The sequence below is a fragment of the Ornithorhynchus anatinus genome, chromosome 4 (genome assembly GCF_004115215.2).
Source record: "Ornithorhynchus anatinus isolate Pmale09 chromosome 4, mOrnAna1.pri.v4, whole genome shotgun sequence".
Classification (NCBI taxonomy): domain Eukaryota; kingdom Metazoa; phylum Chordata; class Mammalia; order Monotremata; family Ornithorhynchidae; genus Ornithorhynchus; species Ornithorhynchus anatinus.
The window spans coordinates 6,453,721-6,477,412 of record NC_041731.1 but is presented as its reverse complement, the minus strand read 5'-3'; the positions used below and the strand labels follow the sequence as shown (position 1 = coordinate 6,477,412).

Genomic DNA, 23,692 nt, shown 5'->3' with positions numbered 1-23,692 from the left:
CCCTGGATCTTGGATAAAACACAGAGACTCGGGAAGAGGTTGAAGCTGGGTCAGGGAGTCACACTTTCTCAAAATGGCAGCTCTGACAGCATTCCCATGTACAAATGTAGCAACATGAGAGCCCTCTCGTCCAGGATCTATGATGACTGTCCAAGACCACCCTAGCTGGGAAGGAAACCGGTCTGTACCGCATCCTTTAAGCCAGAGCTCCTCACTGGCCATGTGGCCAACCAAAAGAACTTGCTTGCATAGCCCCAGAGAAAATGCATCCCACACACTGTCTCTTTCCTGATCACAACCATCTGAATGTTTACCCTACGCATATTTTAGCTAACCGAATGCCAGCGGAGCAGATTCAGAGCAGCAGCCTGTAGAGCCGTCAGAGCTCTAAACCCCAAATGCAACACGGAGGCGTCGATTCCCGCCCCACGGCCGGGTGACCTCTGCCTCCCCGGTGGCGCGTGCAGTGCACCAGTGACCGATGCCGTTCCGGTCAGTGACCGATTCCGTCGGAATGCTGGGGACAGGCCGAGTCGATCGGAAACCACGCTGCCCTCTCACATCCGGGCATTCATTTGGAATCGACACCGCGCAATGAAGATTCTGCCCCATAAACCCGGGGTGGATTTGGTGAGGGATTTAGTGGCTGTCTGTCTTGTGAGATTTCCTAGCTGGTTCTGATCTTGGACAGGAGAGAATTATATCAGGAGAAGGAGGCCCATTTCTCTGTCCTGTCCCCTAACCCCTCCCCTGCCCCCACCCTCCCCAAGGCAGCTGATAGAGGGACAAAAGCAATGAGATAGAGATTGATTCTTGGCCATCACGTCTGTCCCCTCTGTGCTCCTGGGAAGGGGTCCAACTCGCCAAGGGACACCACAAAAGAAGAGCTGGTGAGCCCTCCCCATCCTGCCCCAACAAACAATGCCTCCAAAAGCTGTGCTGAGAAACTACCAAGATCTTCCCAGAGTCCCTTCACAGAATAGAAATGATGAGCTCCAAATATCTGATGTGAACATTTTCTCCAAAAAAAAAACCTAGCTTGTTCCATAATGATAATGATGATAATAATAATATTTGTTAAGCACTCACTATGTGTCAAGCACTGTTCTAAGCACTGGGGTAGATACGATTTAATCTGGTCAGACACAGTCCCTTGTCTCACACGGGGCTCAAGAGTCTAAGTAGAAAGGAGAGCCAGGTGCTTATTTTACAGATGAGAAAACCGAGGCCCAGAGAAGTTAAGTGAGTTGACCAAGGTCACAGAGGCAATTGGCAGAGTTGGGATTAAAACCTAAGTCTTCTGACTTCCAGGTCTGTGCTCTTTCCACTAGGAAATGCTGTTTCTCAAAGCCTTCATTTTCACAGAACTCTTTAAGGGTGTTAAGAACACAAACCCCACAACCCCACCCACAGTGCCACATTTACAGACCTCAGAATCGACATCCTGAACTCAGAGACTGGTACTTCAATCCAATAATCCTTTTTCCATATCAACTCGCTCCTAGCCAAAGATCGCTCAGTCCTGGAGCCTTCTAAAAATTGCTAACCTAAAAAAGTGTAACAGCCTTTTATCTTCCAAACGGCTTCCCCTTAGCTGCTGGAAGAAATGGTCGGAAAACAGGCCGTTCAATGGATAAGGCAGATTATTGATTTAAGACCAAGTACAACGCTTTTTGGAAATGACAATTACTGGGTGGAATTCCTCAACAAGATCGATGTTCTCCCTAAAGAATTCCCCATGGAATTCTAGTTTTTGAATTCCCATTTCCTGCCAAGGGATGGCGTTCCCAAGATCCTGGGTGCAGACTACTCTATCCCATGGTGACACTCATCCCTTGCCGCATATTTCCTTTTTATGGTATTAGTTAAGCCCTTACTATGTGTCAGGCGCCGTACTAAGTGTTGGGGTAAAGACAAGCTAATCAAATCAGGTTGGACACAGTCTAACAGTCTCAATGCCCATTTCACAGATGAGGTAACTGTGGCACAGAGAAGTTAAGTGACTTTGCCAGGAATTACAACCCAGGTCCTTCTGACTCCCAGGACTGTGCTCTACTGACTAGGCCATGCTCTCGTGGCCTGGGGAACACTTGGACCAGATGGTGGGAGGGGAAGGATGGAAAATTCATTCCTAAACAAAATGGACAAGAAAAGATGATGTTGGGAGAAGGGAATGGGGCGAATGATTTGGACTGAATTCAGATCCTGCTCAAGGTGGTGAATTCACAGATAACGACTAATGCATCATCCAAGGAGATCTAGGTATTCCACCTGGCTCTGATTTTGCAATAACGGCCGGCTCTAGCAGGGCAACTGGCCTCTCAACTCCCAAGTAGCTTCTGGAGTCACATCTCCTCTGTGCTCAGACAGACGGAAAGCGGCCACTCCCATGCTTTGTCAGCCAGCGCTTTCTATTAACTGCACCCTTACGTCCTTTCATTCGTGGAGACAGAATTTCCCACAGAGGAGAAATTTATCCCTGGTCATATTTTTGACTATTCTTGAGGAGCTTTGTGGGGGTTGACAATCACAGTCTCAGTCTACAGGACAACGGCCACCTAGGGGGAGATCAGAGCACTATAACACCCTTTCACCTTTAAATCCCCTCTGATCGGGAGCTTCCAATGGCCATCCATCCCTTTCCATTTCTCCACTTCAAGTCAAACTCTTCACAACTGTCTTGAAGCCCTCCGGAAACTCTCCGCAGTGGAAATATCAGCTCTCTTCCCTCACATTTTTTGCCCCTCCCAAGCCCACCTTCGGATTGTATCTCGCGCAAATCTTCTTATTCCACCCTCTCGTTCACATTTATTCCCTCTGCCAAAAACACCTCTTCAGCCCAGCCAGTCATTCATTCATTGAATCGTATTTACTGAGTGCTTACTGTGTGCAAAGCACTGTACTAAGTCCACCAAATCCACCGGCCTATTTTTCAAAGCCTTCCTAAAACCCCAGCTCCTCCGGGAAGCCTTCCCCACTTAATTCCCCATATCCCAGTCACCTCAATGCAACAATCACTCTTGGCACTTCTACATTTCCGTGCTTACCTCGTATAATTATTTGCATGTTTGTAGATTATATTCAATTAGTCAGCTGGGACATTCTTATATCATACTATCCGATTTATCTATCAGAAGGCTAGAAGGATGGCGAAAGGAGACTCACCATGAGGATGGCCCGTCCGAAGAGTCTGGAGCCAGCCGGCCTGGGCCAGAGCAAGAGGACGCTGGCCACGTCAGCCCCGCCACGATCCGCCGCGAGGGTCACGCGCTCTGGGTCCCCACCGAAGTTGGCGATGTGGTCTTGCACCCACTGCAGGGCAGCCACCTGGTCCTGGAGCCCCCAGTTTCCTCTGGCCACGTCGGTACCTGCCGGGGGTGAGAAGAGCCTCCTTACCCTGGTGCCAAACGCCGTGGGACCCGGGCCGTCCCTGCCCCACAACCCGGACGATTCCACCCTTGGAGTCCATCCCTCTGGACTCCTTACCGTCGGCTTTAAAGTGCTCGATCACCTTGGCCCCTCCTACCTCTCCTCGCAACTCTGCTACGACAACCCAGCCCGTACACTTCGATCCTCTAATGCCAACCCACGCACTTGTACGTCGGTCTCATCTACCTCACCGCTGACCTCTTGCCCACGTCCTGCCTTTGGCCCAGAACATCCTACCTCTTCATATCTGACAGAGCCCGTCACTGGACAGGGATTGTCTCTATCTGTTGCCGAATTGTGCCATTCCAAGTGCTTAGTACAGTGTTCTGCACATAGTAAGCACTCAATAAATACTAGCGAATGAATGAATGAATGACAGACAGTTACTCACCCACCTTCAAAGACTTATTGAAGGCACATCTCCTCCAAGAGGCCTTCCCGGACTAAGGCCTCTTTTCCTTTTTTTCTACACCCTTCTGCATCGCCCTGACTTGCTCCCTTTATTCATCCTCTCTCCCGGCCCCACAGCACTTCCGTACCCATCCGTAATTTATTTATTTATATTGATTTATTTATATTAGACTGTAAGCTAGTTGTGGGCAGGGAATATGACTTTTATATTGTTATATTGGACTCTTCCAAGTGCCTAATACAGAGCTCTGCAGTGTGGTAAGCACTCCATAATTACGATTGATTGATTGGGATGAGTCTTTCCAGCCTGAGAATGTACTTTGTCCCTCTCCCTTCCTCCTGGCTGTAGAGAAAAGTGGTGTCTGGAATCTTCACCCCACCACCCCAGTGCTCTGCCCACAGTAGGCGCCCAGTGCAGTGCTCTGCCCCACAACAGGGCTGCAGCATGTCTTAGTAGAAAGAGCCCGGGCTTGGGAGTTGGAAGGACCTGGGTTCTAATCCTGACTCTGCCACTTATCTATTGTTGTGCCCTTGAACAAGTCACTTAACTTTTCCGTGCCTCAGTCAGTTCATCTGTAAAATGGGGATTCAGACTGTGAGCTCCATGTGGGACATGGACTGCGCCAAACCTATGTTGTATCTACCCCAGCGCTTAGCCCAGTGCAAGCACTTAACAATCACTATTTTTTTTTAAAGTTCAGTGCTTTACACCTACAGGACACTCAGTACAGTGCTCTGTAGGCAGCAGATGCCCTCTACAGCACTCTGCCCATATTGAAGGCCCAGTACAGCACTGTGTCTATATTGGGGGTGCCCAGTACCAAGCTCTGTTCCCGGTAGGTTCCCAGTACAGCTCTCAGAACAAGTAGGTGTTCAATAAGTACTACTGAAGGACTGAAAAGATAAGACTTGTGCAGAGAAAGGAGCCCTAGAACTATGGGGCGAGGAAATAGGATGGGTTTATTCATTCGTTCAGTCGTACTTATTGAGCGTTTACAGTGCGCAGAGCTCTGTACTAAGCACTTGGAAAGTACAATATAGAAATAAAGAGAGACAATCCCTGCCCACAACAGGCATACAGTTTACGTCCATTTCCATGAATGAAATGGAAGTGTCGGCTCGTGGAAAGCCCCCGAGGTGGGGAGATGGGGGGCTAAGGCCGGAAAAATGGAGTGAGTTGGGGATGTGTAGACGGGGGCAGAGGCAGAGTGAAGTCACGGAGAGATGTGGAGTCACTTTCTTCCCGGGCTGGGACCCGGTGAATAAAGAGACAGAAAAAGAAGTTTGGGACAAAGCCAGTTTGAAAAAATGAATCTAGCGGGAGGCTCGTGAACTCTGCAGAGGCCGGGAGTCCCAGAGGGGAGGGAGGGAGGGAGGAGAGGGAAACAGTGAGGACAAATGCTTTCAAGCACTAGCTGTTTTGGGGTCAAGGACAAGTCACGATCAGGAACTGGCACAAGGACCAGAGGACGGAACCGAAGCAAACCGCTTCGGGAAGCCAAACCCATAGTTAATGCACAGAGCTCAGAAAGCACTGCCAGTTTCCACAACAACTACCAAATGAATGGTTTTTCCACCTGGGGATAGTTTCAAGGAAAGGGATTTCTTCAAAGGCATACTGCTCCCTGTGTGAATGGAAAAGTCATCAATGTGAGCCACTGGCCCACCTTTCCGGACTCCTTGCAGTTCCCTTCATTAAGAGAGACAAATTCTAGAATTCCAGCTGAGGGTGAGTTCTAGAGTATGGGCCGGAGGTGAGATCCGGAGCTCTATCTGAGGATGAGTTCTGGAGTTCCAGCCTGGGGGAGGTTTTATCCGGGGATCGATTCTGGCCTGGGGAGAATCCTAGCATCCTAGCCTGGGGTGAGTCCTAAAACTCTAGTGAAGGGTTAGCTCTAGAGTTTCTGGCCACGGATCGGTTCTACAATTCCGGCCAAAGGGGACTTCTAGAATTCCAGTCAAAGGGGACTTCTAGAGTTCCAGGCACAGGGAAATTCTAGAGTTCGAGGCAGGGTGAGTTCAAGAGCTCTAGATGAGGGCAGTGCAGCGCAGGAGTCGGTGTTCTGAGTTTCAGCCTGGACTTCTAGACCACGATGCCAGAACTGGGAGTTTTCAAAGCGGAAACGCTCCCGATTCCCGCCGCTCATTCCTAACCCCTGTCTGCTTGCCATGGCCGGGGGCCTGGTCTAACGGCACGGAGCCCGGAACCGGACAGGGCGAGCAGATGGAAGTCAAAGGTTGAACGTGGTATTTGGTAAGCGATGGATTTTTTAGGAGAGGCGCTTTTTCAGAAAAGCATAAAGTAGCCAAGCCACATCAAAGAGATCTGGCTATCGCAAGAGCACACCACTTCCTCCCCTCTTCCCCTCTAGGCAAAACCAGGTACACAAGATACACGAGCACACACACACATCCCCGCACGCAAACACACAGCCATGGCTCCATAGTGATGCCCTTCTTTTTCTCATTCTACACCCTAATGGGAACGCAACTGGCACCACGCGAGAGGGCGAGTGGCACTGAACGCGCCACTCTCGCACTATCATCAATCTTCCGTGCAAGATCTCATCCTCCCATCCGCTAAACAGTGGCATTTACTGAGTGCACGGTATTTACTGAGCGCTCGCCGGGCACCAGAACAGTCAATCAGTGGTATTCACTGAGCGCTTGGGAGAGTTCAGTAGAGTTGGTAGAAAAGCAGCATGGCTTAGTGAGTAGAGAACGGGCCTGGGAGTCAGAAGGCCCTAGGTTCTAATTCCGGCCCTGCCACTTGTCTGTTGTGTGACCCTGGGCAAGTCGCTTCACTTCGTTGGGCTTCAGTTCCCTCATCTGTAAAATGGGGATTAAGACTGTGAGCCCCATGAGGGACCGTGTCTAATCTTGTACCTTGTACCTACCCCAGGGCTAAGGACTGTGATTGACAAATAGTAAGCGATTAACAAATATCACCATCATTGCTATTATTAGGCAGATTTCCTATCCACAAGAGGCTTACACAAGGGAGATTCCACTGTTACTTTCCCAAGCGCACAGAACAGTGCCTCACGCACAGTCGGCGCTTAATATGTACCACCATCACTATCACTACCATCACAGTGACGGTTCCCTGCTGACTCACCCCAGACCAGTTTAGGAAGGAAGGGACTGATCGCCTCTAATTCTGCCTGAGGAAAAACCGTAACCAAGAGCAGCGAAAGAGAAGCAGCCTTTCTGGGTCCGGGAGTGGGAGAATCCATCACAGATGTACCGGGGAATTCTGCGAAGACCGAGAATGGAGGGACCGGCCTCGCCCTCCAGAAGACCCCAGTCAGGCCCGAAACGGGTGATGCTAGAGCAAAGGAATGTTTTGGCCCCGTCTCCCTCTTTCGCTCATCCCCTGGACTTTAAAAAGCCGCAACGTTTGGCTGGCAACCCAGATGTCAATTTCAGCAGAGCCGTAGGAAGGCGGATGAAGTGTGCGGCTGGAAGCGGGTATGGGAAGCGGGACAGAACCTTCCCACACTCTGTCTGGCCCCACTCGAGACGGACATGCGCTTCCGACGCGTCCCCTGGGAACCCTCGGGGCCCACTGGATGCTCGGTTTTTCTTTCCAGCTGAGAGGATCCACAGAGAAGATAATAAAATAACGTTCTCAGGGTAAACCAGTGAAAAATTGAGGATTTTCCACCGGGAGAGATCGTGATGCGGTTTGGTTTATTCTCCCTCTCTAGACTGTAAGCTCGTTTGGGGTGGGGAATGTGGCTACCAACTCTGTTGTATTGTCCTAAGTGCTTAGTATACTGCTCTGCATACTACTGTACTCAATACACTCAATAAATACCACTGATGATGATTCTCATCAGACAAGCAGCGTGGCTCAGTGGAAAGAGCGCGGGCTTGGGAGTCAGAGGTCATGGGTTCGAATCCCGACTCTGCCCCTTGTCAGCTGTGTGACTGTGGGCAAGTCACTTCACTTCTCTGTGCCTCAGTTCCCTCATCTAAAATGGGGACGAAGACGGTGAGCCTCACGTGGGACAACCTCATTCCCCTGTATCTACCCCAGCGCTTAGAACAGTGCTCTGCACATAGTAAGCACTTAACAAATACTAACATTATTATTATTCTCCCCTAGACGTGGATTTCAAAATAACAGGGATTCCAGATAAGTAGTTTCCCAGCTCATGCAACTTATCTTTATTTAAAGGTCCTAATGGAGGTAAGACACAACGTCCCCCTGTTCATCAGTGGTCTCTGAGGAGAGTTTACCGGGTTGACCTGGGGCCAGAAATGCCCTTGCCTGTCTGAGGAGGCGTCTCTGACCCATGGAACAGATCCCCGATTTAAAAGCGCCAGAGAGAAAAAGAGAATTCAGAAGCCGAATCGAGGACAGAGCAAAGACCACTGAAACGGTGCTCTCAGAATGTCCCCGAGTATGGAGGGAGAACAGGACGCGTACGTGGCATGTCTTTCTGCGGCGGGGGCAACAGATTCTGTACCCTTGTGATCTGTTGTATGTTTTTCTTTTGCCTGTAACCCTGGTTCGATCCTCAGACTCGAGATACATTTCCACGTGTTTGAGCCTTTGCGTTCAAAGATTTTACCCCAGCATCCAGCTCACCAGTGCTTGTGTACGCTGTGCTTACGTACAGAGACCTCCCTGTAACAGCCAGCTCGGTAGTGCTTGTGTACAAAGACCTCACGTAACGTCCAGCTCAGTAGTGCTTGCGTCCACCACCCTCACCGTAACCCCCAGCTCAGGAGCGGTTGTGTACCCTGGACTTGTGTCCGTCGACTTGACTCTAACCACCTTGACTCTAACCGCGGTGAGCTAACCCTTGAGCTCACCTGTGCTCAGGAACCCGAACGCTCCGGCCCGAAAGGTGGCGGTGACCACGATGAGATCGCCGACGGCCGCCAGGTACGCCCCATCAAGATCCAGCTGCCCACGCCTCTGGCCGTCCCCCTCGGGGTGGTGGAAAAACACCAGCACCGATGCGTTTGGACCCTGGAGTAGTAACCGAGAGGGTAAAATGGTAAGCGGATCCCTCCCTCTTGACCCGAGAGGCCTGTGGGGAGATTGGCCCTGTGGCGTTTTTTTTCAGTGGTATTTGTTAAGGGCTTAAGCAGCGTGGCCTAGTGGATAGAGCACAGGCCTGAGAGTCAGAAGGACCTGGGTTCTAATTTCAGCTCCACCACCAGTCTGCTGGGGCAAGTCACTTCACTTTTCTGGGCCTCATCTGTAAAATGGGGATTGACTGTGAACACCGTGCGGAACAGGGACTGTGTCCAACTTAATTAGCTTGCATCTATCCCAGTGCTTAGTATGGTGTTCCATCTGATTATCCCGTGTTGTCCACAGTGCTTGGCACCTAGTAAATACCGAACGAATACCCTCATCATTAACACTAATGCTATTCAGGAGCACCTGTCCAAAAAGAAGCAGTGTGGTCTAGTGGATAGAGCACGGGCTTGGGAGTCAGAAGGACCTAGGTTGTAATCCCGGCTCTGCCAATTGTCTGCTGTTTGACCTTGGGCAAGTCACTTCATTTCTCTGGGCCTCAATTTGCTCATCTGTAAAATGGGGATTAAGATTGTGAGCCTCACATGGGACACGGACTGTTCCCAACCTGATCAGCTTGTATCTACCCCAGCGCTTAGTACAGTACCTCGCCCATAATAAGTGCTTCACAAAAATAAAAAACGAAAAAAACCCACCAGAGCAGTAGAGATCTGTAAGGGAGGTCCTTACGCTGAAGGAATGATATGAGCAGGAAGTTGGGCGGTTAATCAGGGAGGGCCTCTTGTGGGGGTGGACTTTTAGGAAGCCTTAGAAGGTGGGGAGGGCTGTGGTTTAGCGGATTGAGGGGGCGTGGGGGAGGGAGAAAGTTTCTTGTAGCTGTTGGAGCAGCAGTCGGGGAAGTTCACGTCTTTTTTATTTTTATGGTACTTGTTAAGTTCTTACTTTGTGCCAGGCGCCGTACTGTTCACCGGGGTAGAATCGAGCTAATAGGTTGGACACAGTCCCTGCCCCACATAAGCCTCACAGTCCCAAACCCCATTTTACAGAAGAGGTAACTGTGGCCCAGGGAAGTGAAGTGACTTGCCTAAGGTCACACAGCGGACAAGTGGCAGAGCCGGGATTAAAATTCAGTCCTTCAGACTCCCAGGTGCATGCTCTATCACCAGGCCACGCTGCTTCTTTTCGCCCTGCCTCTCCCTGGGCTCCAGTGATTTCTCTCCATCCAAAGATCCTGCCCATACTGATGGACGGGGAGTCTGAATGAAGTCTCAGTCTCTCTCTCTCTCTCTCTCTCTTAAACACACACACTCATTCACTCACTCACTCCCCATCCTCCTCCTTTCCCCCCCATCCTGGCAGGGGGTTGGAAACGGCGAGGGGAATTCCAGGCTGGGCGTTGTGGCTTTCCCCTTCTCAAAAACAACTACCCAGAAGGACCAGATCGCAGCCTGGCATCAGAGATGGAAAAAGCGTGCGTGGGGGCGGTGCTCGATTCAGTTTCTAGAAGACAGCCCACGGCTATGGGATGGATTTCGGTGGGAGGCCATCAGAGCAACAGTGCTCCGTGTCTGGAGAGGATGAGGTCGGTTTCCGGGTGCGGGGAGGCGGTGGGGGAGCCGGGCTGAGCGTAGATTGGGAGCAGCGGCGGGGCAGGATCAGAGCTGTGGCTGCTACAAGCGCTCAGTTCGGTGTTCTGCATACAGTAAGCGCTCAATAAATACCCCTGGTTGATTGTGACTCAGCTAAGGTTAGAAGCAAGAGGCACGGCACTCATCACACTAGCTCTGATGTTTCAGAGACCCCAGCCACAGAACTGCTGTCAACACTGACCTTCAGCAACCCACCAAGCCAGATCAGATTTCACATCAAGCCTCTTGGGCTGGGACTTAACGTCACTCCGGGCGAAATGGCAACCGTCCTCCAGGCCTGCTTTGCCGCCACCACCACCGTCTCCCTTCTCACCCCTGACCAAGTGCGGATAATTCTCCCACGTCCCCTACTACCGAGTCTGTAGCAACCGAGGGGCTGCGTCCTTGGGGTGTGACTCACCAGAGGAGATCTCGGTCTACAGCACTGAACTACTGAACTGCACAGTTTTCTTAGCGGTCCCAATCCATCGTTCATTCATTCGATCACATTTACTGAGTGCTTAGTGTGTGCAAAACACTGTATTAAGCACTGAACCATCAGTTCCTTACTCTCAAAAGGTGAAAAAAATGTAATTACTACATTAAGGACGGGAATGTTTCTAATTCAGTTTTTTCTGAATTTCCAAGTGCCTGGGACAATGTTTGGTTTGGAGAAGAGGATGATCAAAATGGTATTAAAATGGCAACAGGCAGAAAGAGGGTGAGAAAAAGGGAGGAAGAGGGAGGGAGAAAGGGAAGGAGAGGGAGCGGGTGGGCAGGAGGGAGGGAGGGCAGGAGTCCAAGAAGGAGCTGGAGGGAAAGACAAAATAAGCTCAATCCTTCATTTTCCAACAGGCAGAGAGGGGGAGAGTGAAAGAGAAAAAGGGAGGGAGGGAGAAGGGGGAGAGAAAGAAAGAAAAGGAGAGAAAGAGGGAGGGAAAAGAAAGGATTGAGGGAGAGAGGGAGAGGGAAAGGGGAGGAGGGAGAGAGAAAGAAAGAGAGGAAGAGAGGAAAGGAGGGAGGGAAAAGGGAGAGGGAGAGGAAAGGAGGGAAAAAGTAGGTGAGGAAAGGATTGAGGCAGAGAGGGAGGGAGAGAGGGCAGGAGCCCAAGGAGGAGCTGGAGATAGACAAATCAGTTCAATACTTCATTTTTCCAATGATCTGGATCAAAGAAAGGAAACAGGATATGCCTATAGTTTTAGGAATGCTAATGTTTGCTTTTGGTTCAGAAAGCTGGAAAGAGCTGATAAGGCCATCAAAAACAGAAGAGATACTCTGTGAGATGAGCAGCTCTGTTAGCCAATAAATGAAGCCGTCTGTCAAAATGCCCTTGTTAGGCGCTGGGTGGGACACGATCAGCCTTTCCACTGTGGTGGGGGGGGGGATTGCCAGGCTGCTGGGGAGGTCCGTTAAGGCGGATGCCGATGGATGACCCCACCCCGCTTCCCTGCCATAGCGATGCTCGCGGTCACACTGGCTACCCACGGTGCCCGGAGATGCTGGTGATTATCTCTTGGCAACACCAGAGGCCCAGATCCTCCGCTCTATGGCAGTTGTCCGGACGGTCCCCCCGTTTCTGACTGCTGTCCATCAGACTGACCACCAGGCACCTTTCCTCGCTCCTCTCCCACTACAACCCAGCCCACACACTTTGCTCCTCCCACACCAACTTACAATACCTTGATCTCGTCTCTCTTTCCGCCAAGCCCTTCCTCATGACCTTCCTCTTACCTGGACTTCCCACTCCCTTCATATCCGATAGACCACAGGCCCTCCCCATCTTCTAAACTCGCTTAAATAATCACATCTCCTCCTGGAAGCCTTCCCTGACTAATCTCTCAACTCCCCACCCTACTTCCCTCTCTTCTGCATCACCTACGTGCCTGAGACTGGACCCCTACTCCCCTCACCCCCCCCCCACCACTTATGTCCATATCTTTACACTCTGTGGCTTCCCCTACCTGTCATTTATTTTAACGAGTGATTCCCCCACTAGACTGTAAACTCTCCTAGGGTAGGGATTGTGACTATTTACTCTCTTTTATTCTCTCAACTATTTAATCCAGGGGTCCACCCATAATAGACAGTCGATAAATACCACTGGCTGATCGAATGGGCAAAAAGACCTTCTTCAGCAGCGCGGCCAAACGCCCCCGACATACACACACCCGGCCCTCCTCTCCCCCACCGATTTGCCATAATTCTCTACTCACCAGAGCTGAAGGAGCAAACACGTTGAGGTACAAGCAGTCTTCGCTGACGGTGTTGGCTTGAGCTAGGTCATCTCCCGGTAGCCAGCAGCTGGCCCTGAGGGTGCAGGCAGGGTTAGGTGCCGAAGAAAGCCCGTCACAGACAAACGAGGATGACGTCTGTTCAGTGCTAACGATGAGCTAAGTGTCAGGGTAGATAACAAGGCTCCCAGATCATGGCTGGTTACCCTTTTAAACCCTGTCTGTGAGTGGACACACGCACATAAACAAACACATGCACACCCTCACGCAGACACATGAGAAGCAGCCTGATCCAGTGGGTAATAATAATTAATAATTATGGTATTTGTTAAGCGCTTACTATGTGCCAAGCACTGTTCTAAATGCTGGGGTGTATAAGGTAAACAGGTTTTCCCACGTGGGGCTCACAGTCTTAATCCCCATTTTACAGATGAGGTCACTGAGGCACAGAGAAGTTAAGCGGCTTGCCCAAGTTCACACAGCGGACACGTGGCGGAGGCTAAAGCACAGGCCTGGCAGTCGGAAAGACCTGAGTTCTAATCCCAGCTCTACCACTTCTCTGTTTTATGACCTTGGGCAGTCACTTCATTTCTCCTCAGTTCCCTCATCTGTGGGACACGGACTGTATCTGACCTGATTAGTTTGTATCTACTCCAGTGCTTAGCTAAGTGCTTGGCACATAGTAAGCACTTAACAAATACTGTTCACACACATACACAAATCTACTGTTACACAAAGCGCTGTTCGGCCAATGCTATATTTCATATGGCAGAAATAAAGGATCAGTAAAGCTGCTAGGTGAAACCCCAATCAATCAATCACTGGTATTTGTCGAATGCTTACTATATACAGACACTGTACTAAGCACTTGGAAGAGTACAGGCAACAGTATAGTATAGAGAAGGGTACTTGTTCCGATTTGCATATATTGCTCTCATTCTATTTATTTAAATTGAAGTTGATGCCTGTTTACTCATTTTGATGTCTGTCTCCCCCGTTCTAGAACGTTAGTCTGTTTTGGGCCGGGATCGTCTCGCTCTGTTGCTGAATTGTACTTTCCAAGCACTTAGTACAGTGCTCTGCATATAGTAAGCGCCCAATAAATACGACTGAACGATTGCATGAATGACAAGATAATGAATTGAGGAATATATTCTAAGCATCATGGTTCTTCCTTTAAATCAAGGTCTAACCTTAGCCTAATGGAAAGACTGGGAGTCAGGAGAGCTGGGTTCTAATCCCACCTCTGCCCTTGGTCAGCTGGGCAACCTCGGGCAAGTCACACAAGACAGAGCTTGTCACATCCAGCAGTCGTACGACTTCTCTGGTGCACTGCAAATATTTCTGTTGACTACTGGTTAGTTTTCAGTTAAAATATTTATTAAGTGCTCACTATGTGCCAAACCGAACTCTGGGATCGGTTAATCGGATGGGGAACAGTCCCTATCCACCATGGGACTTACAGTCTAAGGGGGGGAGGAGCAGGGGTCAGTTTCCCATTTTCCAGATCAGGAAACCGAGGCCCGGTGGGGTCTGGTTAGCTCCATAGGTTCCCCCAGCTGGCCAGGGCAGGGTTGGATTAGAACCTGGGTCTCTCGACGCCCAGCCCCAGGCTCGTTTCACCAGCTTGATGGGGTTCTACCCTCCTCTGCGGCCTCTGTTCATGCCTCATCCCTTTCCCTCCCCACCCGGGGTACGGGGGCCCTGCCGGATGCTCCCGGGGGCACCGAAAACGTGCTCAGGCCCATGGGCCAGGCCCCGGGGGGCTGTCTTACCTGGGAACGGTAGCATCTCGGGTCTCCGTCCAGTCGAAAGGCTCGGGGGGCCGGAAGCGGTTCTGGGCCAGAGGGGGCGCGGCGTAGGGCACCCCGAGGAACTGTCGCACTACTCTCCATGCTGCGCCCACCTGCACGGCCCGCAGAGCCCCCCGCAGCGTCCCCCGGGAGGCGACGGACACTACGGCGGCAGCCGGCTCCTCCGCTGGTGCGGCCACACCTGCAACCCAAGGGGTCATCGGGGCCTGCACGGGCCAAGAGGAACTGGCCTCTCCAAGAGACTCCTGGCCCACCACGCGCCCGACCCATGCCCTGCCCTGGTCCTTCCCGTGGCCTGGGCTGGCTCAGAGGACGAAAAGCTATCGCCGTTTGCTGTCCATCACACTCAGATAAGGAATCATTTCTATACTCACCCAGAGACTCCACTATAGGTGAATTGAATTCTGGATGGCGGGGAGCCTTGTTTTTTTGGCTTTTTTACTAGGGGGAAAAAACCACCCAGAGAATACCAGGGAGACTGCCAGGAGAGACCCAGAAGGGCCGGGGACGCAGGAAGGCCTATCGAAGAGAAGATGTGAAAGTCAGGAGATCTGACATCTTGTTCTAGCTCTGCTCCGGTCCTGATGTAAGACCTTGGGCGAGTCACCTAACCTCTCTGGGCCTTAGTTTCCTCATCTGCAAATGGCTCCTTAGCCTGCTCTGGCTTCCTTTTAGACTGGGAGCCCCGTGGAGACCAGTAACTTTGTCTCGTATCTTTCTCAGTGCCTAGCTCAGTGCTTGGCACATAGCAAGGATCCCAGAAAAAAGCATTCGGAAAATACTTGATTCCCTGTGGGCCCACGACCATTCCCCGAGCTAAAATCAGGAGGACCTGGACCCGGGTCACCCCACGGTTGGTTACCTGGTCTTCGGAAAATGGCGGCCGCCGGCTCCCTGAGCAGCAGCTGACAGCGGGGGCCTTGCAGGGAGTACGTGCAGCTGCGTGTGTCGGGGTAGAACACGCACCTGACGGAGCCCGGGAGGACCGCCAGGGTGGTGGTCACGCAGGATGGGTTCTTGGAGCATTCTGGGAGCGGAGACAGCCAAAGGGTAAGCAGGGGCAGCACAGAGGGAGATATCTATGGGGCTAGTGGCATGTGGCTCCCCCGAAGGGTCATGGGTCAAGACTCGGGCTGGCCCTGGGTCCGCGGCCCCGTTGCCACCTCTTCCAAAAAGGCCAGGATGGGAGCGGACCAGATTCTGAGGAAGGGATGGCCTTTTTAGGCAGTCCCCAGCCTGAGAATCCCTGCTACTGAACCGCCTGTTGGTGGACGGAGGAGGCACCGGGGGGCTATTCTCGTTCGGCCACACAGGTCCTCGCTTCCAGCCAACCCACCGGCGAGGCGTCCCAGGGACAGACTGGGCCTAGCCCCTCGGGCCGACCTCCGTCGGACACGGGTGCCCAAGACGCAGACCGCTCACCTGACAGACACAAGTCCCTGGCGGTGGCCGAATCTGCGAGACCATCAGTGCTGACGTGGGCGACGGCAAAACTCTGGATTGAGGGGTCCACGAGAACTGAGGAAACGTCCAGGGACTCCCAGGTGCCCGCTGGACCTATGGAAACAAGCGGACGAAACAAAGCCGAAGTTGACAGAGGAAGCACTCAAAGGAAAGAGATTCGAGTGATGAGGGAAGCTTCATTCTTTCATTCAGTAGGATCCGTTGAGTGAGTCCTGTGTGTAGAACAGTGTACTGGGCACGGAGAGTGTGCAGAGTGCTCTACTGGGTGCTGACCGTGTGCAGAGCACTGTAATGTATGAGGTGTATGGCATTACGTGCTTGGAAACATAAGGTAAAGTAGAAGGGATTGTCTCTGCCCTGGAGAAGCTTACAACTTCATGAGCTGTTCCCCAAAGCTTCATTTTTACTGAATTTTTTTAACAGCTGCTCTTGCATATAGCGCCTATTAACACAGTGTTTGAGAACCAACGTGGCCCAGTGGATAGAGAACGGGCCCGGGAGTCAGAGGATCTGGGTTCTAATCCCAGTTCTGCCAAATTAACTTCTCCATGCTTCACTTTCCTCAGCTATAAAATGGGGATTAAATACCTGTATTCCCCCCTACTTAGATACTTGAGAAGCAGCGTGGCTCAGTGGAAAGAGCACGGGCTTGGGAGTCAGAGGTCACGGGTTCGAGTCCCTGCCCTGCCACTTGTCAGCTGTGTCACTGTGGGCAAGTCACTTCACTTCTCTGTGCCTCAGTTCCCTCATCTGTAAAGTGGGGATTAAGACTGTGAGTCTCATGTGGGACAAGCTGATTACCTTGTATCTGCCCCAGCGCTTAGAACAGTGCTCTGCACATAATAAACGCTTAACAAATACCAACATTATTATTATTATTAGATACAGTGGAATGATTCGAGCACTGCTTACGGTAGTATCGAACACGTACTCAAGACAGCACACTGTACCAAACACTTTAGTGTAAAACCAAGGCAGATTGCTTGGCTGTGTTAAAAAACGAAAACACACACTCCGGGTTCAAGAAGAAATTTCATCAGGATTAACGATCTCATTGAATGGAATTCGGAGATTTCACGTCCGAACTGCAGAGTACGTTTTTCTTTAATTGGACCTCAACCTGCCCCGATCATTGTTGCTGTGGCCTCTTGGTGCACTTCTCCCCCATCTGAGTGGAAGCTCCTTGTGGGCAGGGACCGGGTCACTCGTTTGTTTTGTCCTCCCCGAGCGCTTAGTGCAGTACGTTGCACTCGGAAGGCAGTCGATAAACGCTACTGCTATTTCTGCCACTGCTGGCCGGTGCAGTGGTCCTTCTGGCCTCCAGTGACGTCTCTTCTCCTCCTCACTTCCATGATTCTACCTCTGGCTACATGGGTATCTTCTCCTAAGTAATAATAATAATAGTTATAACAGTAATAGTATTCATTACCGTGTGTCCATCACACTCCTCATCCCACATAGGACTCAAGTCTAAGTAGGAGGGAGAATAGGAATGGAATTTCCATTTTACAGATGAGAAACTGAAGGGAAATTAAATGGTTTGCTCAAAGTTCCACTAGATCACACTACAACCTTGCCACTGGCTGTGTGGGCCTTGCCTTTGAAGGGCCCTCTTCTCCTTCAATCAATCCTACTTACTGAGCGCTTACGGTGTGCCGAGCACTGTACTAAGGGCATTGTGAGCACGATGTAACAAAGTTGGCCGACAAATTCCCCGCCTACATCGAGCTTTCAAGGCAAGGATGGGCCCTGCAGACCCAGCGGCAGATCCCGACGTGGGAAGGTCTCGTCTGAACTCAGACTTCCTGTCTCCTGGCCCACCCTCTCTGCCCGGGAAGGAGTCTGCCCACTGGTCAGCCCCTGCCCAAGGGACCAGAGGGGCTGGGTGGGACTGGGTTCTCTGTTAGCAGATGGGTTGGCGAGTGCGTGGGCGGGGGAAGGGGGACCCGCCAGAGACCCTCGGCTGCCACCCAGGCCACCAGTGCCGGTTACGCCGCAGAGAATGTGACCCCTACCCCCCTTCGCCACGGCCCATCTTGACCCCGAAATTATAGTCCCTAGAGATCAGCTCCAGCCAGGCCCCTGGGTGGGGGGTCTGAGGCTAGGTGGGGAAAGGCTCCCTCTGGGTCTCAGGCCCAGCCCCGGGAGGGATCGCCAACACCACTGGCCAAGCCACTTGGTTGCCTAGAGGCTCCGGTTCACTTCAGAACGAGGTTCGGGTAGCGAGCAAGTGAGGGTGGGTGGGCTCCTTTGGAAAAGCCAAAGGGAGAGAACGAAATCGTGTAATTATGGGTAGGAAGAGAACCGGGGTGTGGGCGGAGGGAAGGGCGATGGCCGGCTGGAAATAGAACAGCGGGTGGCCGGGGCAGGGAGGAGGGCAGGTGCTGAGAGGAGGGGAGGGGGAGGGAGGGAGGGAGAGATAGAGAGAGCTGGAGGGAAGAGGAAGAGAGAGGTGGAGAGGGAAAGCTGAAAAGAGATGGAGGAAGGGGGAGAAGGAGGGAGAGAAGAAGGAAGAGAGAGAGGGAGAATACTGTATTCTCCCAAGTACTTGGCTCTGCACACACTAAGCACTCAATAAATAAAATTGATTGAGAGGAAAGGAGGGAGGAGGGAGGGAGAGAGGGGCAGAGAGGAGACAGGATACAGGGTGAGAGGAGCTAGTTTCTCACTCCCAGGTCCTCCTCCCCCTCTTCCTCCTCCTCCAGCTGCCCCCTCGCAGGACTGACGATAAGCCGCTGCTAGAAAGTGTGTGGAAAGTGTATCCTCTCTCCCTTCCTCCCACAGAGGACAATTCTTTCCTGCTCACACCTGTCCAAGCCCAGGCGAGGAAGAAGGATGCTAAGGACCAGGGTGACCGTGCTGTCCGTCTTCCGTAACAGAACGGAAAACCTCAGTCACTGGATGTCCTGCTCTGTGGGGCTTTCCCGATGACAGCATGGCTTTGACCAACCTTGCATCACAGGAGATGTTCATCGCAGGGCCTCGGGGCCCTTCCCGGCTTCAACAACCGCCGATAAAGAATTTCAGCTATCCCGGTTCAAGAGACGGCAACGGCTTCTCACCGAGGGAGGAGACTGAGGCCCCGATCCAAGTCTCTCTCTGCCTTTACTTGCCCTGGAGCGAGTTCTCCCCGCCCTGCTCTGTCTGCCCCAGGGGCTAAGCGTGACTCTGAGGGGACCCTGTTGATCTTTGCCTGGTAAGCCTGTCCTGGTGAAAACAGCACAGACCCAGAATTTTAGAAAACTGTGCTAACGCCCCAGAATCAGGGTCTCCTGTCTGACGGATCCGGCCCCCTCTCGCCGACCCCGGTTGCCTATGTTCACTTCAAATACTTGGAATCCCACGCAGATTCCACCCAGAACTATGGTATTCTGGGACTTTCAGTCTGGGCTTCCCCATCACATTTCCTTGTTCCCACTTGCACACACAGGGAGGCAAAGAGGCTACCGGGATGGAGCGCTAATGTTCCGAACTGCCGAAGAATAGAGTGGAGGGACAGTTTCAGGGCTGAGTTGGTGAGGGTGGGATTGAGGTCACCACTCCCTGATGATCTCCCGTGCCTTTGGGGGAAACAGCCACGATCTGCTTTTCCCTCGGGCCCTGGCCACCCCCTCTCAACTGGAGCAAGAGGGCTTTAGGATGGAAAGAATGGGGACTTGAACCAGCTTGCCTTGCCCTATCCCAACTCCACCTTTGGTTTTCTGTCTCTCTCTCTTGACTCCTAAGGCCGTCGGTGGCTTGATGTTCAGCGTCCCTTGCTGGCTGGGGCGAACACCAAGCCCCGAAGCAGGCTGATTTGGGCGCTGGGCAAGGGCTATCACTGTGTGATTGCCCTTGCGCTTGGATGGGGACTTGGGAAGAGTCACCCGGGCCCTGCCCTGGGAACCGGGAAGACTAAGAGGTGACAAATCACACTGTCATCTGCAGCATGGTCTAGGGGATAGATCCCTGGCCTGGGAGTCGGAAGACCCGGGTGCTCATGCTGACTCTGCCACTTGTCTGCTGGTTCAAGTTACTTCACTTTTCTGTGCCTCAGATATTTCATCTGTAAAATGGTTATTAAGACTGTGAGCCCCAGGTGGGACAGGGACTGTGTCCAATCCAATTACATTATATCTACCCCTGGGCTTAGTACAGTGCCTGGCACTTTGTAAGCGCTTAACAAATACCACTATCATTATTATTGCTATTCGTCTCCATCAGTCCCACCCCACTTATGTACCGATCCGTAATTGATTTATTTATATTATTGTCTGTACTCCCCTCTAGACTGTAAGTTCACTGTGGGCAGGGAATTATACTCTCCCAAGTGTTTAGTATAGTGCTGTGGGGAGATCATCTCCTTGCTCTCAGTCCACTAGGATTCCTGATCCCATTACTGATGTCTTTAAGACAATTTAACTACAGCCCAATCTTTCAGAAATCTTGTGGCACCTTTCCCTGAGAATTGTTTCCTGCTTCCACTCTTCGTAAATGAACATCGGTCTGTCGACCCCGCTACACGGTAAGCTCCTGGAGGGCACTGTTGACCTGACTTGCCTCTGGTGTCCTTTCCCAAGCACTCAGTACAGTGCTTGGCACTCTGTAGGTGCTTAGTAAATACCACGGATGATGATGACGGTGAGATGATTTTGGGGCCCCAAAACTCCATGGCAGATGCGCTTTGGAGATTCCGCCCGCTTCCAAGAGGCAATCAGGAATCTATTTCCTGCTCCGGGCAGACAGCCAAGGCCTGGGTTTCATTTTGGGCCTCATAGGCCCAGATGGCTTGAAGGCTCAGGCATATTGCTGTTCTGCATCTTGTACGGTTTAACCGGAGAGAGAGACATGCAGATTTCAAGCCTCTGAGGCTCAAAAACCTGCCTCGAGGCTGATTGAGTGTGGCAGTGGGCCCTATGTGGGTAGGGGAGAGGAGGGGAAGCGGAAGGGGAAGTGGAAGGGGAAGCGGAAGAGGAAGGGGAAGCAGAAGAGGGGGAGAGCAGATTTTCACTTGGTTGTTTTGTCATCTCAATTTCAGGTAATCTGAATTAGAAAAGTGGCATGGCCCAGTGGATACAGCAGCTGGGTACTAATCCCGACTCCGCCGCTGATCTGCTGCAAGACCTTCTCTGCTCTGTGCCTCGGTTCCCTCATCTGTAAAAATGGGGATTAAGAGTGAGCGTCCCGTGTGGGATGCGGACTTTATCCGACTTGATTAGCTCGTATCTTAGCCAGTGCTTAGTAGAGCGGCTGGCACCTAGTAAGCGCTTAACAAATACCATTTTTAAAAAAAGGGAAAGCATTCTCAGACTTGGCAGTGAGAGCCTCCACAAGGCTGTCCGGAGAGCCTCGACACCGAGTCCGGGCTTCATGCATGAAGGGCCACCGGAAGGACCTACTTTGACTAAGGAAGGGTACTGAGATTTCTGAAGCCTCGACTTGAAATAATACCATCCCTGACACCCAAGTGCAGAAATGCCCCGGTCCTGAACCCTGCCGCTCTGTTCTCAGGGGGCAAATGACAACCTTCCGCAGGCTCGGTGCTCCCACTACCAGTCCACACGGCAATTAGGGCGTCCTCAGCCGCTAACTTTACTCGCCTGTCTGACCACGGACGAATCCGCCCGCCTCGCCCCAGACAGAGGGCCAGACACCCGGTGACTGCCATGGGGGCTGGTGTTAAAGCCGCCGTCGCCCCACCCCGTCCGCTGCCCTAATGGGAAAGGGTCCGGCTCCCCCCGCCTCCGCAAAACCCCTGCCGCTGACTGGTTCCCGACAAGGCAGATCGATTTAGAGTCAGCTTCGTGGGCTGTGGGCAACGGCAGTGACTTACTGCCCAGTCTTCACTGCCCTGGAGTCCCACTGAGCAGAGATCGCAGCTGCCCAGGCCCACCTTGGGCACACGGGAGGCCAATCCGGGCCTTCCTCGGGGGAGAGACCTGATAGGGACAGCCCAGTCTGCAGATGCTTTCCGTCTTCTCTCGTGACTTTGTGACAGAAATCAAAGTGCGTGGACAGATAAATCCTTCCCTGACAAAATGGTGATAAGTCTACCTTAAATTCTGTGTCTGGGAGCTCTATCTCAGAAGGGGATTCCTTCCTGGGATAGAACTTGATCAGGGGTGGAGATTCTGGCCAAGTGGCCCTGACGGAGACTGAGGAAGGGAGGGGAAGAGTTAGGAAAGGGGCCTCAAGCCCTCCCCCGGCTGTGTGCGAGCCGTGGGCAAGACGCTTTACTTCTCTGTGCCTCAGTTACCTAATCTGTAAAATGGGGATTGAGACTATGAGCCCCGCCTGGGACAGGCACTTTGTCCATCCGATTTGCATCCTCCCCAGCACTTAGTACAGGGCTGGGCACATAGTAATTATAATAATAGTGACAGTTATTATCATCCACTCTCCAGTAATACCAGCAGCCATAGTAGTAAGAGCAGAAGGGAAAAGCAGGGAGGCCTATTGGAAAGAACATAGACAGGGGCAACATAGACAGGGGACCTGGGTTCTAATCCTGACTCTGCCACTTGCCTGCTGTGTGACCTTGGCCAAGTGTCACTTAACTTCTCTTTGCTTCAGATTCCTCATCTATAAAATGGAGATGAAAATCCTGTTCTGCCTCTTCCTTAGGCGGTGAGCTCCATGTGGGACTGGATCTGATTGTATTGTATCTAAGCCAGCATTTAGCACTAGGCTTAGCTAAACACTTCGACCAGTATTATTATTATTTAGTAATATTTATTAAGAGCTTACTGGGTGCTGGGCACTGGGCACTGTACTAAAAGCTGGGAAAGAATAAACAGATGAGAATTAGACACAGTCCTTATCCCTCAGAGGACTCAGAAACTAAAAATATAAGCAGGGAAAGGGATTGGCCATAGATCCATAATGAGATGGTTTTAGAAGACAGCTTTAAGGGATTTTTTTTTAGATCGCTGAGGAGAACAGTGTTCTCAGAAGGAGTGGGAGGTGACCCAGTTCCATAGGTGAATTTCACCATCAGTGGCGACTTTATCAGGCACGAAGGGCTACTAAGGGGTCGCCCAGACAGGCGCATGGCAATGTCCCAAGACTGGGGGCACAAAGCCTTTCCGATCAGCATTTAGCCTGGGCAGTGCCCAGGAATCAATCACGTTGAAATCCTTTCTTAAAAATGAAGAGGAACTGGTTGGAAAAAACACGTTCTGCTAACCCCCCCTCTGGACAAACAACAAATCCAATAGTCAATCGCACAAGGGTTAGGCCGACCAGATGGCGCCAAGGTCTAGTCGTCCCCCGGGTCTCAGAATAGATACACCCTCAGAATAGATACACCTGAGTATCTATGTAAGTCTCAGACAGAAAGTAAAGGCTGGAAAAACATAGGCAAATGCCAGCAGAAAACAGACATGTTGGAGGTTGATTGAGGGGAGAAGGCCGGGGGGGGGGGGGGGGCGGATCCAAGGTGCTTACCTTCCTGTGGGAGGCGAGATAGTTGGGCAGGTGGGCAGATGGTGGGGACCGGGTTCGAAACCACTATTAGAAAGGAAACAAAGCATCTGGGTCAGCATTAGCGGGCAGGGTGGTCTCCCTTCCATCTCAGGGGTGTACTTTCAACGATTCGGTGAGCAATCTCCTCCCACAAGCACTGCATCACCTACAGAGACCCTTCGACCACCGTCTCTTGTCACGCCCCTGGGTGGTTGGCACTTGGTCACACCGCGGCAGATAATAAAGTCTTGGAGGAATGGAATAAGGACCATT

The 23,692-nt window shown here is 51.8% G+C and overlaps 1 protein-coding gene across 1 annotated transcript in view; it reads right to left on the bottom strand.

The window, feature by feature from the left end:
* The window catches only part of TG (thyroglobulin), a 141,215-nt gene that overhangs the window by 56,236 nt on the left and 61,287 nt on the right, over nt 1-23,692 (bottom strand). Inside the window, exons 35-41 of the mRNA XM_039911929.1 lie at nt 23,402-23,464; nt 15,935-16,069; nt 15,375-15,539; nt 14,474-14,693; nt 12,681-12,774; nt 8,665-8,824; nt 3,166-3,368 (exon numbers count right to left, since the gene is read on the bottom strand). Of these exons, the coding sequence (XP_039767863.1) occupies nt 3,166-3,368; nt 8,665-8,824; nt 12,681-12,774; nt 14,474-14,693; nt 15,375-15,539; nt 15,935-16,069; nt 23,402-23,464 (1,040 nt within the window). The remainder of the gene's footprint in view (nt 1-3,165; nt 3,369-8,664; nt 8,825-12,680; nt 12,775-14,473; nt 14,694-15,374; nt 15,540-15,934; nt 16,070-23,401; nt 23,465-23,692) is intronic.